Source organism: Blennius ocellaris (genome assembly GCF_963422515.1).
Source record: "Blennius ocellaris genome assembly, chromosome: 2".
Lineage (NCBI taxonomy): Eukaryota > Metazoa > Chordata > Actinopteri > Blenniiformes > Blenniidae > Blennius > Blennius ocellaris.
The window spans coordinates 9421234-9437078 of NC_137651.1; the positions used below are offsets into that span (position 1 = coordinate 9421234).

At 40.9% G+C, this 15845-nt stretch overlaps 1 protein-coding gene across 5 annotated transcripts in view; it reads right to left on the reverse strand.

Annotated features, from left to right (window-relative positions):
* arhgef12a (Rho guanine nucleotide exchange factor (GEF) 12a) overlaps positions 1–15845 on the reverse strand; it is a 47611-nt gene that overhangs the window by 24852 nt on the left and 6914 nt on the right. For 2 of the 5 annotated variants that reach the window (XM_080508136.1, XM_080508133.1), the window contains exons 2-4: positions 5550–5570; positions 3242–3333; positions 1299–1364 (exon numbers count right to left, since the gene is read on the reverse strand). In XM_080508136.1, the coding sequence (XP_080364262.1) occupies positions 1299–1364; positions 3242–3333; positions 5550–5570 (179 nt within the window). Of the gene's footprint in view, positions 1–1298; positions 1365–3241; positions 3334–5549; positions 5571–10252; positions 10277–15845 lie in introns of all 5 variants that reach the window. The other 3 variants (XM_080508137.1, XM_080508135.1, XM_080508134.1) reach the window with 2 other exon arrangements.

Sequence of the window (15845 nt, forward strand, 5' to 3'; positions counted from 1 at the left end):
TAGAAGGCAAGGAAGTGCCACAGGGACGACGAGGCTGCATAATGACTTCCCTAATGCGGACACCAAGTCACTAAATCCATTGTTGGTGGAGTGCTTAGCTGTACGCTAAACATGGGTAAGTCCCTGTAAGTGAGAAAATAGATAATGTGTGGGCTTGGCTTCAAAATATCTGCTTATTGAAAATCCAACACAACATAATATGATCTGGCTCAACTAATGGGGGGAAAATAAATAGAGAAAGTGCATTACGGTAATCCTAAATCTATATGTTAGTACTCAGTACAGCTGCTAATGTCTCATACACTCAGTAATCCGTGCATTAGACGCCGCTGCTCACATTTGATTCATTGCTGCCGTGCTGGCAGAATTAATTATTGAAGCGACATAAATCCATTTTCCATAAAGCAGAAAATAATCACATCAAAAATTCCACATGAATGTCAGATTTTGCTCATCGTATCAACGCTACATGATGAAAAAAATGTATTTAAACATTTTTTTTTATACATTTTATCTTTGGAGCCTTGAAAATTGAAAGAGTATCGGACAAAAGGAATGATTGAAGAGATCATACATTTTCTTTATTTAACAAGATGTACTAATTAACTTGACTTATTAAAACAAAATGGATGAAACGTATCAATATCGAGATCTTGAATGTAGAAATAACTGAAAAAAACAAATTAGTTTTATAATGTTATCCTGTTTTTAGATGCCAACACTTGCCACTTGTGATGTGGATTTATTCTTTTAAGCTTTATTATAAATACTCACACCTGCAGCTCATCATGATTTTAATCATATTCTGTCGATTGCTATAATGTTGCAATGATGATCAATTTGTTCTTTAACATTTCAGAGAATTGAGAGAAAAGGCAACGTATTCTCTCCCAAAGCCTGACATGTTTAAATTATTTGTTTTGTCCTAATCAACAGCAAAATGTCAAACTGCTGATTAAAATTGTTTTGGCAAAAAAAGAAGAAAAAAAAAAAAGAAAAAGAAATGTGCATTGAGTTGAGTAATCAGTTAATGCATTCCAAACACCAGAGCTCCGTGCACCCTTCGTGATTACAAAACAGGTGAATTACAAGCGGACGTGTCCTAGTTCGGCTAATCTCCTGGCACCTATTCTCAGACCTCTGGCTATGAAAGCAAAATACTTTTTTACTATTAAAAAGGATGCAGACTTGTTCGGTATCATTCTGCCTCGAACAGCGAGTGGCTATTTCACGCGGGGTTTGGAAGCATGTATACACGCAGCGGTCGCACCGGCCATCCTCAGCATGGAGCATCTTACCACAGGACTCAGGCTTCCCCTCTGCTAGCACACTGCTGCTGCCACTCTTCTGCACCACCAGAGCTTCTGCTCACAGCCCCCACCAGGCAGAACACAGCGCAGACAGCACAGCGGCACACAGGGACAAACAGACGACACAAAGACAAGGAGAGGAAACACACACACACACACACAAAAAGGAAAGAGAAAATCATGAGGGAGAAAAAAAACAATCATGGGAGAAGAAAATTAAATGAATAAACAAGCTGTTGAATTAAAAAAAAAATAATTATGGTTTGGATAAGTATTCTAGGGTGCAGTCACTGAAATCAACTAACTTGAAGTTTGTAAAGTGAAACTATGGGCTATCCAAATAAAACTATTGTATAAACAAGTAAATATTCAGTTAAACGGAACCTTTATACGGGTTTCTGGTATATTCCGTTTCATGTTGTAATGTTTAAATATCCAGCTGTTGCAATTGCATGCATAAGTGGTGTAATTGAGACTTTTTATTAGACACCCTGGTGGGTGGTGCCATACATTGTGGCAAAGGAGATGACACAATAAAGGCATCTATAATTAGGCAAACTCTACTAACAGAGGAAGTGTTGTTTTCTTTAGATGACTATCCCGTGTATCTTAAATTTTGATCAAGTGGAAAATTACTTCACAACATGTCAGTTTGTCTCGAAATGTTTATTCCTAAAGTCTATTACTTCTGCTGATCACTAACAAACCCAAACCACTTTTTAATTATGACAGAAAACATGCAGTCAGGAGAAAATCTAGAAAGACTTTGGTAAAACAGTCCATGCAACTTGCAGATGAATGAAAGGAAAATGCAGTCGTAAGCGTCATGCAGATGAGCAGAATTTCACAACAAAAATGCATGGATGACTCATGCCTACACGTGAGCTTTAAAAAGGACCCGAGAGATGGACGTATCGGTTAAATAAAGAGTATTTTCCAGCCTTTGGCCACTATTCTAAAATCACAGGAATGCACATAAAACATTGAGGAAAGGTGTGAACGCAGACAGGCAGCAGAACGCATGTCTTGTGTAACCACTCTTGTCTGTGTTCTGTTGCATCACACACAGATAAGCCACCATGTGGGGCAGAGGATTTCTGGTTTTGTTGTGAATACAGAAGCTTCAGTCATATCTGAAATCACACTGCCCTGATTACTGACAAATACCACAGGGAGTGTCATCATATCAGTCTGCTTCTCAACTTAAACCGCCTTGCCACGCTATAAACTGCAAACTGGGGAGCAAAACAGGCTTAGAGGCTTTCTATGCCCTTCAAGTATGCATGCAAGCATGAGACCACCCAACCACTTTGAGCACACAAAACCCAGAGATTTATGTGAATCTACAAGAACGTTATACACAGAGCTGTCCGTTTTCAGTGCATTAATCAAACCTTACTGTGCTTATCAGCTTAATAGTCAACAACATGTAATGCAACATGTGAAATCCTTACTGTAATGCAAGTGGAATACGTATGTATCTGATTTTTTTTTTTTTAATGGACAGATTAGTCGAATTAGATAAAAGCAAAAACACATGTATGCCTCCTGTTCAAAAACAAGTGGCGCAATCACGATGGTAAGATTCACACATCTGGATTAGTCCACATGTGCAGATTGGTGCCCAGACGTCGTCGACAGCTGTCCATCAATCAAGAGCAAAGCACTGAGCAAAGTCCACACATCCTCCGACATCATCTCAGCATGCCTTGTGCAAACTGTCATCAGCACACTTTGTGTAATGAAACAATTTATGTGTTCAAGAGAAAGACATGAAGAAATGTGTGAGAGGGACAGCCAGAGAGAAAGGGAGTGATGCAAATGTGAGACAGAGGATCGAGATGGACCCAGGTCAGAGTGTGACAGAGTGAGGGAGGAGACGAAAAAAGCAGAACATGAGAGTGGACTGAGAAATGAGAGTGAGAAATTACCTGTAGGGTCAAACTCATTGCAGGGAAGTGAACTTTTGTCACTTTTGGGTTTCTTGTCTGGCGGGTGGTCTTTACTGAGAATGCTGCTGGTTCTGGACAGAAAAGAAGGACATCTGTGAGAAATAGAGCGAGCAGGTAGTTGAAGTAAGCAGAACTTGCTTTTGTCCAGGATGTGAGCTCATTCCTTAAGACTTTCACACACCTTTGTTCCATGTTGGACTGTTGCTGTTCACATGCCGACAAAGCAGGGAAAAAAAAAAAAAACTTGTTGATGGCTTGTGTTTCTACCTCCTCGTGCAATGACAGTATTCCCAGAGGGCTCTCACTGACATCCTGAAATATGTGTCAAACCACTGTATGTGCACTCCTGCGCCTGGAGACACTACTCTCTATCGGTAATAAGTACTTTAGCATAACACTTGTCATTGTAGGGCTTCAGCACAACATTGTGAATCCTCTTGTCAGATTCTTGGTGCAGCGCTCTCTCAAATGATAAGACTTTAAAATTCTGCTACTAAACGGCCTTGGACATTAACACGTTTCTGATTCCCTCGTGCGTTATGAAGTACCCAGACTCCTCAGATCTTTCTGCCAACAGGTTTTCTCACAGTCAAAGCCAAGCAGGATGAAGCAGTTGCAAACTGGCTCAAACTGTGAGATTATTTCTAACTTGGGGAAACTTTGAAATTTCTGGGTGTTGCAGAATGTAACAAAACTGTATTTTACAAAGTTCACATTCATGTTGAAATGACAACCAACAGGGGGACATGGTAAGTGCAAGGGATTATGGGATGATATTACCCGGGACTTTTTCTAGAAGTTTATTGTAATTATACGCGCCGGTTTTGTGTTTCTGTTATTGTTTCATCAAGCATTGTTATTACCCTGCTCAGTGCAGGTGATGTTATAACATGAGTGAGACGGGTGTTGCATGTTCACACCCCCCTTTGTTGTATGATGCGTTGGAGTTCATGTTCAGGAAGTCCAAGCTTTGAGATCCAGTACGAAATCTCAGTGATCCATTCATAGCAGGGCCGGCCTGCGCTACAAAATGCACAAGATGCATCCGTGGCAGCACCTGAAATATGTAAACAGTACAAGTACGCATGTCCAGTGTTTCTGGCATTGCAGGCAAGTATAATTGTGAGAATCAGATATGGGTCACTTGATATAATATGTTATAAAAAAAAAAAAAAACAACAATCGGATTTAGGCAGCAAATCCGATCAGAGCATCAAGACTTGTGGCATACATGCCACCTAAGAGCGTTAAGGCAGGTCGCTGAGTCAGCTTAAAAACAATACCATTGTTATCATCGTCATGAGCTATTGTTTTTTTTTTTTTTGTCTTGCTTCAGCTTTGTTGTAAATGATTTTAAAATAACACTAATGATCCTTAAATCTTCTATTTTTTATGCATTTCCAAATTCTTTAGAAGCTCTGCCTTTCTTTCCTTCGTGCAATACAAATGCTATTGGAAATCTCCTCGTAGAGATGAGGTGCACAAGATCACGGATTATTGACCTTCGATGGAACATTTGTAACATTCGTCATAAATTTGTGAAATACTGTACTTTAATAATCGAAAAATTTGCATTTTTATTACAAATCCGGGTCCAGCAAGTCGAGTCCATAACACTAGCCTTTTTCAGACGCATCTTTTGTACGAGCGGTAATTGTAATGCATGCAAGTTTCAGCCAAGTGAGACTTCAGAAGGACTTACAGTAACAGAAAGAACCAACAATTGTTCATTTCAGCACTGAGAATAATGTGTCAGGGGACACTCGTAGTGTATGAATCACGTCGAGTGTGTCGACTGTATAATGCGACAAGCGGAGAGGATGTGGAGTTGCTCTGCTGAGTGCGCAGAGAGCAAAGCCAGAGAAAGGGCGCTCCTCAGCAGAGATGCCACAAGGCCAGACTCCGGCTTGAACCTTGGGAGGCGATGTGCGGCTGCCTCTGCCTATACTGGCCCCAACTGTGAAAGGCCACTGTTCTGTTCACAGTGAAAGGCAGTGATGGGCCACCCTTAGAAGAGGGACCCCTTTGTCCCTCACTGTGTGTGTGTGTGTGTATGTGTGTGTGTGCGTGTGTGTGTGTGTGTTGCGTGTGTTGCCTGAGTGGGGGTTGGTGGGGTATGTCCAGATTCTGAAGAACTCTGTGTTGCAGTTCACCCCGCCTAGTAAAACCTACATCATTTCCCTCGTCTGTAGTTGTGTATGAAAAACAAGAGGTGTGTACTTCTGTGTTCACACAAAGATTGCAAACCAGTCTTTACAACAAAACAAGACAAGATGGAGATTCTTACCTGTTTGCTTTCTTGGGAAACCTGCAAGACAAAACAAATGGATTAATAGTATATCTCTCACAGGCCCTGATAGACTACCTAATTAAAATAGCTTGAGGAAGCTGAGCTGTTGATGCCTATAAAGTGAGTGTGGTGGTGGTGGTGGTGGTGGTGGGGACGGTGGAGGGAGGGGGGCAGGGGGGGGGGTGACAGCTTCTCCTTAGATTCTTATCGTGGTAAACACGATAATCTGATCAAACATCAGAGTTCTTTAGTTGCAGATTAAAGCTTTTTCCAGGTCAAATGTCCTCCGTCTCGCAGATCTGAGCTGTGTGTCACAGCCATTGCAACTCGACTGTAATAATGACACCAGAATCACATTCATGGCGTGCTCAGCTTGAAGCAGCCTGCCCCGAGACTGATTCTTGACACAGATTGATGCAGCGATAAATACTTTTAAATCTCTGTTGGTAAGGTACAGTCTCTTGCCGACTGTGTGATATTAACGGGCTTAAAAGTTGACAGCCCGCCACACTGTACGACACAGATCTAAATAAACTTAGGCCGCCACATGACGTTTGCTGTGTGCAGACAGTATGATGAAAACACAAGCTAAATAGCAGCCTATGATGACGTAAGTCGACATGATTGTGGAAGAATACGTGATCAGGCAAAAACATGTTCCGAACGTAAACATGAACTAAGTCTTCGGCATTGTGGCATTTATATTTTTGGAAAGAAATCTATAAAAAAAAAAAAAAAAAAAAAAAAAAAAAAAGAGCAGGAGAAGAGTATGGATCCAACTGGAAAGAGCTTAAAAATAGAGGCCAACTTAGACACTAATTTTGCAAAGGGAGCTTGAATTAAGTACAGTACTTGTTCGCCTCTCCGAGAATTTACTAATATTTATCACAGGTTGTGTTTGGTCGCAAGACCATGACATCAGCCGTCCTTGAACTGGTTTCATTGCTTTGGTTTAAATTCTTTTTTCTTTACTATATAGCAAAAGACTCCAAAAAAATACATTATTTTTTGTCTTTTTTTTTTTTGTTTAACACAAGAAGTTCTAATTAATTTTAAACTTATTAACAACTTTGACAATTTCACTCTAAATGGTGATGGAAAAACAAATAAAATGCACATTGGCATCTGTGGAAGTGGACTTCAAAAAATATATATAAAAAAAAAAAAGATATTACCTCGCAATTCTTACAAAACAAACCATTTCAACTCCAGTATGAAATAAAGATAAGTCATGAATACGCTTCACGAAAACAAAAGAACCGTTAATGCTTAAAGTTCTTTGTCAGCCACTCTAAAACAACATGCTGTCGTTTAAATGGTGACAATAATCATATTGTTAATGTACTTTCCCCTGAAAGGAAAGACTTTTAAATATGATGCTTGTGCCAGTTATCTGGGTGGCCCTCTCTTCTCAACATTAATTGAGGAGTCCATGTTGGGGTGCAGTCAGCACAGCTCATTTTTCTTCAGACAGCGGGACGCATTTTTTTGCCATTTCTACATCCATTTAGTATGAAAAGCTACTTCCACTACTGGGCTTCAAGTTATATTGTTACATTGTCTTGGGATCATAAAGACAAAATATAAATAGTCTATTATTGTTTTTACTTTGATGAAGGAAAAAAGATTGTCGTCTTGGAGTTTGAAACGGTCCCACACATTTACTGGCATGCCCACATCTCTTTATTTGCTCAGCAAATGTAAAGCTTTCTTTTTCACTGGAACTATATAGGATATACTTTGTAAATTATTCATTACACACATACAATAGCGGTCGGGATAAATTGCACTCTTGTATCTAAGTGGAGAGCATTTTCAACAAAGAAAAATACAACTAACAGCAACATGGTTCTGAACATTAGTGTTCTGTAATGGGGAGGTCTCGGGACTTACGAGTCCACATTAACTCTCTTTCTGCCTGCGACACTGTGTCCCATTCAGACCTAAGCAGGGGCAGCTGAATGGCCCGTTTATGAAAATGCCTCAGACTGTAATAAGTTCCAGAGTCTCCTGCAGAAAAAAAAAAAAAAGTGCCCTAAGTAGCCCACTCCCTAAGCAACCTCTGAATCGGAGACATGGAAAAGTCAGCATATAAACACATAGCGAAATGGTACATGTGAATGTACAAGCTGGGAGAAGGCAAGACTGAGCAGGCAGATGTTGTTCTTGGTTGATCCTACAGGAACAGATGAAAACGTGACAGAGCTCTTTGGGTCTGGATGATGTGTCAGCTGTCTGTAAATGTCTGAGCTGAGCTTCATTTATGAGTCAAGGGTTTTTTTTTTGGAAATAATGCTCAGTATGGGGTTTTAAGTTTCGTGTTCTTCTTTGGAGAAATGGAAATGAAAAACACTGTGCTCAGTATAATATCATGCAAGAATCTACAGGGGGGGAAAAAAAAAAGCCCACTTCAGTTCAAAGAACCTGCTGGGGGCAAACTTATTGAGGGCAGATGAAGTCCTCTAACTAGAATACAAGGTTAAATATAGACTCAAATTATAATGCATGTTACCCACTATGAGGGTAATGATGAAGTAGATCAGGGCTGACAAACTCATTTCAATTCAGGTGCCACATACACCACATGCAATCAGTAAAATTATAGCTACTTAAGCTTTAGTGCAAAGAAGTGGGGAAGGTAGTTGTTTGAAGTTAACCAATTCTATTAAATGGTTTAATTTTTTCAAATAATCTGCAAGTGCTAAAATACACACGCTTTATAGCATTCGGCTTTTATTACAACTTAAATCACATTAATGTTTGCAGAATGAGCCGATAGCCATTCACTCCAGAGCGGGTTTATCAAGTCCACTTTGGTTCATCGGCCACACGCGGCCTGAGTCGGCTGGTTCAGTGATATTAGATCGCAAAAAGGACTCCAAATACTTTTAGTGAAAAGAAGCATAAGTATATTTTGATTATGTTCACATTTAATCCACTTTTTACAAGACCTAATATTACAGCGTCATTCCATCGGCGAGGTTGGGCCCTCTGACGGATGTTTCTGGCCCTTGGGCCAGATGTTTGACACCTCTGCTGTAGATTAAGATGGAAACATCATGCCCATACGAAGGGATGGGGATCTCTGTAGTGCAAAGAATATCAAACATAGCATGGTTTTTAAAGCTATAATGAATACACTGTGGAACATTTTTTTTTCTTTAATTATAGGTACTGCTCCTAAAGAGCAAGCTGAAAATATCCTGGAGCTGCCAGGCCTCTGGGAGAAGATGTTGAAAACATACACCCATAGCAGGACTCAACTTCAGAACTACCCTGGTTGCCGCGAGCAACGAGATCTGGATGACAGCTCATCACTGTTGAGGTCTGCAGTCCTTTATTTACAACCAGTATTTTCAGTGTTTTCTCTCATCAAAAACCACAAAAAGCCATGACGAAAGTGAAAGAAAACAACTGTGGGATGGTGTAATGACAAATAGACTTTTACTTTCAAAAAGTGGAATACTGTGGAAGACTGCGATTTTAACAATCTTATAGGCTCACAACTTGCCACACTGTACGACATGAATCTAATAAATGGGAAGTTTGCCGTGTGCACAAGAACACGTTCTAAACATAAACGTGAATGGAGCCCTCGCAATTTTGGCATATATGTGCTTGGAAACAAATCTGACAAAAAGGAGGAGGAGGAGGAGAATATTGGTGTGGTCGTGGCTAGGAAAGAGAGGCCAATTTTGCAAAGGGATCTAGAAGTAAGTACTTGTTAGTATGAACTGGCATTTAACGTTAGCATTTACTGTGAAGGTCTTTCACTTTGCAAGAAAACCAACGACATATAACTGTAGAATACAGGTCGAAGGTCACAGCAGCAGTCACAATCAAACCAAATTTCTGATTGATAAAATTCAAATTGCTGTCTGAATTTTATCACAGGTTGTCTCAGAGCCAAGACCAAAGATTTTGCCACGACTGCTATCTTTCCTTTGCGACGGACAATAATCACAGTGTGTAGGGATTTTTTTTACAGGTACCAGTCAAATTTACACATTTGCACACAAAAATTAACTGCTGTCAAGCAAGCATCAACATTGGAAGCAATTAGGAAATCAGTGCCTTTTCCGGACATGGAGGTCAAAATGCCAATATTGGGATTGGAAGAAAACCCTCTCTACCAAACAAAAGGCATCAGGTCCAAAGTCAGATTGCTCGGTGTGCACAAACTGCCCTCTTTTACCAGATTTATTTCATTTCCTTAAAAGCCAAGACTTGCCGTTATTTGACATGCATAGCAACAACAGTCAAGAAGAAATAAGCCACAACATGCTCACTAAGCTAACTCTGCTGACCACGCAAACTCTTTTGAAGAGATAGAAAAAAAATTACACTAACAAAAACAAGAATACATCATCATGACTCGCCTCTTCAGCTCTTGTGAGCATCGTGTGAGATTGAGCTGACAGGAATGATAAAAAAAATATCAAACCAGATCGGTAATTCCAATGTGGAAGCAAAAGTGTCCTTGCCTGCAAAGAGGAACTAAAAGGACATCATACACACCAACCACAAACTTGTGAACACGACAAGACAAACGTGTTTGCAGCCAGCCGACAGTCAAATCATCAAGCTTGATTTATGTAGTGGCAAGACATAAATCAGCGGAAAGACGTAAAACTTCAATCAATTGAAATTTTGTATTCGATGCAACACCATGATGCGAGAAAAAAAGTGAAAGCACTTACATTAAGGCGACATGTTACTTCCTGCTGAAAGGCCAAAATAAATAGAAAAACAATTTTGTTTGAATATAATGAAGACATGGAAAAAATATATCTAACAAGGTAAAGACACTAAATACTGCATGAGCAAATATAATAACACAATTGGAAATTGCAATGTTGACTGACTAAGACTGCAAAATGCAATATATAATACCTTGAGGGGAATTCTTAAATGGCCGCTTCCAACAACAATGCAGTTGGATTCAGGACATCAGATATAGAAAAGGCTGAGGAAGCCCGTCTTAATAGTTAATAACCATCATGTATTCTGGTGCTTCAGCTGTTATTATATTAATGTGTGCGAACCATGCAATACATTTTAAGAACATAACACAGGAGCCTCCCTGCTGAGTTGGACAGACTTAGAATGCCATTATTTGCAAATCATAAAAAGAGCTGGAAAAATCCTATCAATGTACTTGGAGAAAGCATTAAAAGTATATTTACAATACATCCACTTAATTTATGCTGACTAGAGCACTGCGAGCAAACCTCACGACCCACATTGAGCCAGACATAAGAAGTATTGTCTGAGGGAAGTAATTATCTTGGTCATGTGTGGAACTAACAACTTTAATTAGCGACACTGGCGTAGGCTGATAGCCGAGCCTTGTCTAAAATCGTCCGTCAGTATGTAGAGAAGAGTACTGTGCTTACTCTGTATTGAAGATATAGACATTGTGAAGAAAAAGTGTTGCTATGACTTAGCGAGCTCTGATAGTTCACTGGAGTCCCCTTGTATCTTGATGGAGCTCGACTCTGATGACTGCAAGGCTGACTGGGCATATTAAAGGGTCTCATTCCAAGGCCAACTTTTCTCTGGATTTTCCACTCAAATACATCGCTTACACACAAGACACGACTTGCACAACTTCACTGGAAAAGCCAAGTCAACTATCACACGGGTTTTATTATATCAGCAGTAAAACCCTTGCTTCAATGATAGTTCAAGTACTTTACGACTACTATTCAGGATGATTAAGAATCCGGTACATTTCATATGAAATCTACAACTGCAATAATGAAGTGCTAAATCTTCATTTATTGTCTATGTCAGATATTAGATGTTGTCAGCTAGCTCATTACTTTCCGTCATTCCATACCAAGCAAAAGAAGAACAGAACTCTAATAGGTTGTGATGAAAATTATGACTGCAGTACAAAAATACACATGGAAAAAACAGAACTTCTGCTGTCATGCTCATTTGAGTAAAGCCTTACAGCTGCCTTCAAACACAGCGTGTAAAGTCATACAGAAACTGTGCTTTTGCTGCAAGAATGTTGTTTTCAAGGTAATACAAACAAAAATCGCGTTAAAACTGGAGTCTTTCTTCTTGAGCGACGACTGCAACTGTTCAAGTGCGGCTTCAACTTAAACATTTTAAGACTCCAGATGACACAGTATGCACATCTAGGAGAACCTAGACATGCCAAAAAAAGGCTGTTTTTTTTTGTTTTTTTCCTCCCTCCAAAAACCCCCTCACAGACAGCATTTGAGAATCAAGAAGCTAAGCTCATTTGATTCTTCAGATCCAGCTATAAAGCTCTGAGCGAGGACCTCTTCCTGGATAAGGCCGTTAAATGTGCAAAAAGCAAAAAAGGGCGAAAGAAGGCAGAGTCGGAACAGGGTGGGATGTGAGGGAGGAGCGGCGCTGGAGCGGGCCCGGGCTTGAATGCACCATTGAGGTTTGGTGTTTTGATGGAAAACTGTGGCAGAGCTGGGCCAACTGCAGTAACAGTGGCAGCAAGCAAGGCTGGGACCGGACCATACCAGACCATGAGGCGTGAGAGAGAGGGAGAGAGAGAGAGCGAGAGAGTGAGAGAAAGAAGGGAAAGAGGGAGGGACAAAACAGCCCTGAGAGAGCAAGACTCTGACACAGTCACTTCTGTGAAGAGGAACGAAAACAGCTTATAAGGAACTAGAACAACTTGGATAGAGAGGAAGCACTACGGGTTACACTCAATTCCTTTTAGAATAACAAGTGACAGTTATGAAGCAACTAGTAACTAGCAGGCGGCAACAACGTCTAACTGCTCAAGAGGATGAAAGCAGGCAGCATGCATCTGATACTAGGAAACGCGGCTTAATAAAGAATGCATCTCCCCGTCATTCATGCAAAGCTGCTGTTGTGACTTGTACGAAAGGAGAAGTTGCGGTAATGCGGAGTCTCTACTGGAGCGCAGAGCAACACAGCTCATAGCGCAGGTGTTGCTGGGGTTGGGAGAGGCGAGGCCTGAGTGAAACTCACAGAGGATTGGACCCTTTTAGGAGTTGCCCGCGGGCTGCAAAGATCAGACTGAGGTGTGTCCATACCAGGAGATGAAATACAACGTCGCACACTACAGCACATCCTCAGATGTCGAGATTACGCTGCAAGCTTTGGCAAAACTGGCGGGCGAGTCTGCGGTGACGGCACAATCTCCTCGCAGCTGGGTTTTGTGCCGAGTCACGCCGCTGGCCTGCCAAGAACCAAAAGCGGCTGGCACTATCTGCTTCTCAACCGAGCCGGGCCATTCACAGCACATCACCAAAATGAGCCAGTGCTTCTCTCTGAATGGTGTAATGATACAGTCTGATTCAGGGCCTGTAGCCAGTGTGAGCGAGAGCACAAACACACTGCCGGTTATCTAATCTTTATACCTGAGTCACACAATGTGGGTGCGCAGACAAACACAGACTGCATGACGTCATTCTTTTCCACTCCCTGCCACTGAGAAAGTTGTCGACACCCACACAATTATATTTCTTTTTTTAAACCACCCTCTGCATGACACTGGTTTCTCATCCAACAAAGCAATGTCATTCTCAACATGTGGCCCCAGTGGTGTGACAATGCAGTGTTGAGTACACTGAAGTATGGATTTAAGGGAAGAAAGGATTAAGTCAGTGTACGAGACAGAGACAGAGACAGAGCGAGGGAGGGGGTTGCAGTGTGTTCGAGAGAGACAAGGCCAATAGCTTTGGAGCTCAAGCTACAGCCTCGGGGGGGAAAACTGTGCCCTTTCTGCCCCAATAAACCTCATCAGGATTCCTGACATGAGGGCCGGGGGATAGACATTTCTTCACGCTATGCTGTCTGCTGTCCCCGAGCACTGGGAAAAGAAAGAAGGTGGTTCAACATGCTTCACCGTCCACACCGGTGCGAGCTACGAGCACCGCCTCAAAAACCTGACAACTTCTCCGATCGATAAATCCTCCGAACTGATTCTTCAGATGTCGACAAGGCATCACTTTCTCAGTTACTTTTGATTTCAAACTGTTGAAATGTCTGAAAGTTTGTCCCGTTGTTATTGATGAGGTTTGTTAACCAGTCAAAAATGTAATTTATTAGCAGGGACATAAAATAACCTGAAAAGTCAAATCTTTCAAGAAAATCTAACTAGAGATCTAACCTCAAAATATTTTTTTTCTTAATAAACAGAACGACAGCATGCTGGTATTGACACTCTCTCCAAAGCTGCAAAATGTCCCCAATGTTTCCCCACAGAAAAAGTTGTTCAGTCTGGTCACGTTGGGATCTTTAGTTTTCCGTAATGCTTGATTCTCAAATTTTGGGGGAACTTTCTTTTTTTTTTATATCATACTTAATTTCATTATGTTTGGGTTTGTTTTTCCATCGAAGTTTTTCTGTTTACAAATCTACAGTAAAATGCACAAATATACTCTGAATCTTATTCTATTCTTAACATTTCCACCAACAGAGAGCCAGCCTAATCACGCTGAGAATAGATCCAAAAACAACAGTCCTGTGGAGAAATATTCTAAATGTATACAATTATTTGTTGTTGTTTTTCTGAATTGCTGTGCATACAATAGTCAAAAGGATGGTGCGCCGATCTAAATGTAGTTTGTTTTTCTTTTAAATGGCGAGCTCTTAGTTTTTGAAAACTTAAACCACAATCAATAACATTTTGGCATCAAGTTGACTTTCTGATTTGACACCAGTTGCTACAGAAACTGTGTTCTCAAAATGCATACTGCCGGCTGTTGCTGTGCTTCCGTTAGATGAGTTTTCCCCGCTCAGAAGAGGCTCAGCAGACAATTACATTTATTAAAACATTATTAAAAAAATACTGCAAGATGGGAAATGGTAGTTTCCTAAACATTTTAGCATTGAAATATTTACTGTTAAGCAATTGATTTCTCTTTCATCATCAGTTCAAATGCTGTCTGTTTTTTTCCTATTCATTGTGGATATACTGGTCGCCTTTGTTGTCAGACTCGTGAATGTAGGTGAGCTAAGCAATGATCTAGTGTAGACAACAACTGATGGCACCTCCTCATAGTGAACAAATGCATCCCTGCATCATTGATGCAGCTGAATGATGTCGCCGCACTCATGCAACATCCACTCTGATTATAAAAAATGCATTAAAACAAGAAATAATCCTCTGGTTAAGCCCTGTAGGGGGTGAATAAAAGAGTGACCAAGATAGCAATACAGTGAAGAGAAATTTGATTTTGTTTTTTTGGTTTTTTCATTTACGCTGAACTAAAACAACTTAGCTTGATGAATGCAAGGCGTCTGCGATACCTAATACACCGACTTGCCAGTCGCTAAGGGAAACAGAGAATGATTATGGCCTTCACTGGCCAACAAGAATATACACGAAAGATCCTCATGGAAACCGTATAATATTTTGCAGTTACATCCCTGCGCTTCCTCTTCATTTGCTTTTCCTATTGCTTTCTGCTATTAAAAGAGTGAACAGCCATGCAGAAAGCAGTGAGTCTGTAGGTTAATAAGAGAACTTGTGTTCCGACACTTTGTTCTTGGAGAGAAAGAGCTGGAGTGTGTTACTCCGTCTCGTCGCCCCTGAATCAGCAGAAACAGGCGATGGAAGATTAATCAAAGATGAGCAGCAAGTTGGTTCATTCTCTCGACAATACAGCCTCTCAAAGTGCTTCACAGACTCAATTAGAGCATCCTCGGTCCCTGGGAATAAGAGCACCAGCATGGCATGGCACAGAAATCTATCATTTCCTGCTGGGAACACCCAAGTGACCAACTCAGTGTAGTAGTAATATCCATTCTATTTCAATAATCAGCTCAGTAACAACATTAATATCTGTATTTACAATCAAATCTCTACTGTGCAATCAGCAGAAATATCAACACTTCAAGCGTGCTGCATTAAGCCTAAAGGCAAGAGTCTAGTTTAAGGCCACACAACCCCCTTACATTTACAACGTGAGGACATGACACTTCAGACAGTTCTCTTTTCTTGTCCCCCTTTTTTTTTTTTATCCTCCTCTGTTGTGAGCCTATCTTTTGTGGAGTGAAAGTAATGTTTGGGCCCTAAAGCCCTTTAGCCTACCAGGGCAGGATTGTAGAGGGTGTCCACAAGCATCAACATCACAGGGCTGGGTGATAGACCCCCTCAACTCCCCCAGCACTCTGGGCCCCAGCTCCCTCTATGCCCCGGCTCCACCCACTCCACAGCATCACAAACCTCCCCCGAGGCAAAACTAGTTTCTTCCCTCTCCACCATGCCCGACCATTCTTCTATCTCGACTTCTTTTGTTTTCAGTCAAGCTCAAATTGATAACCAAG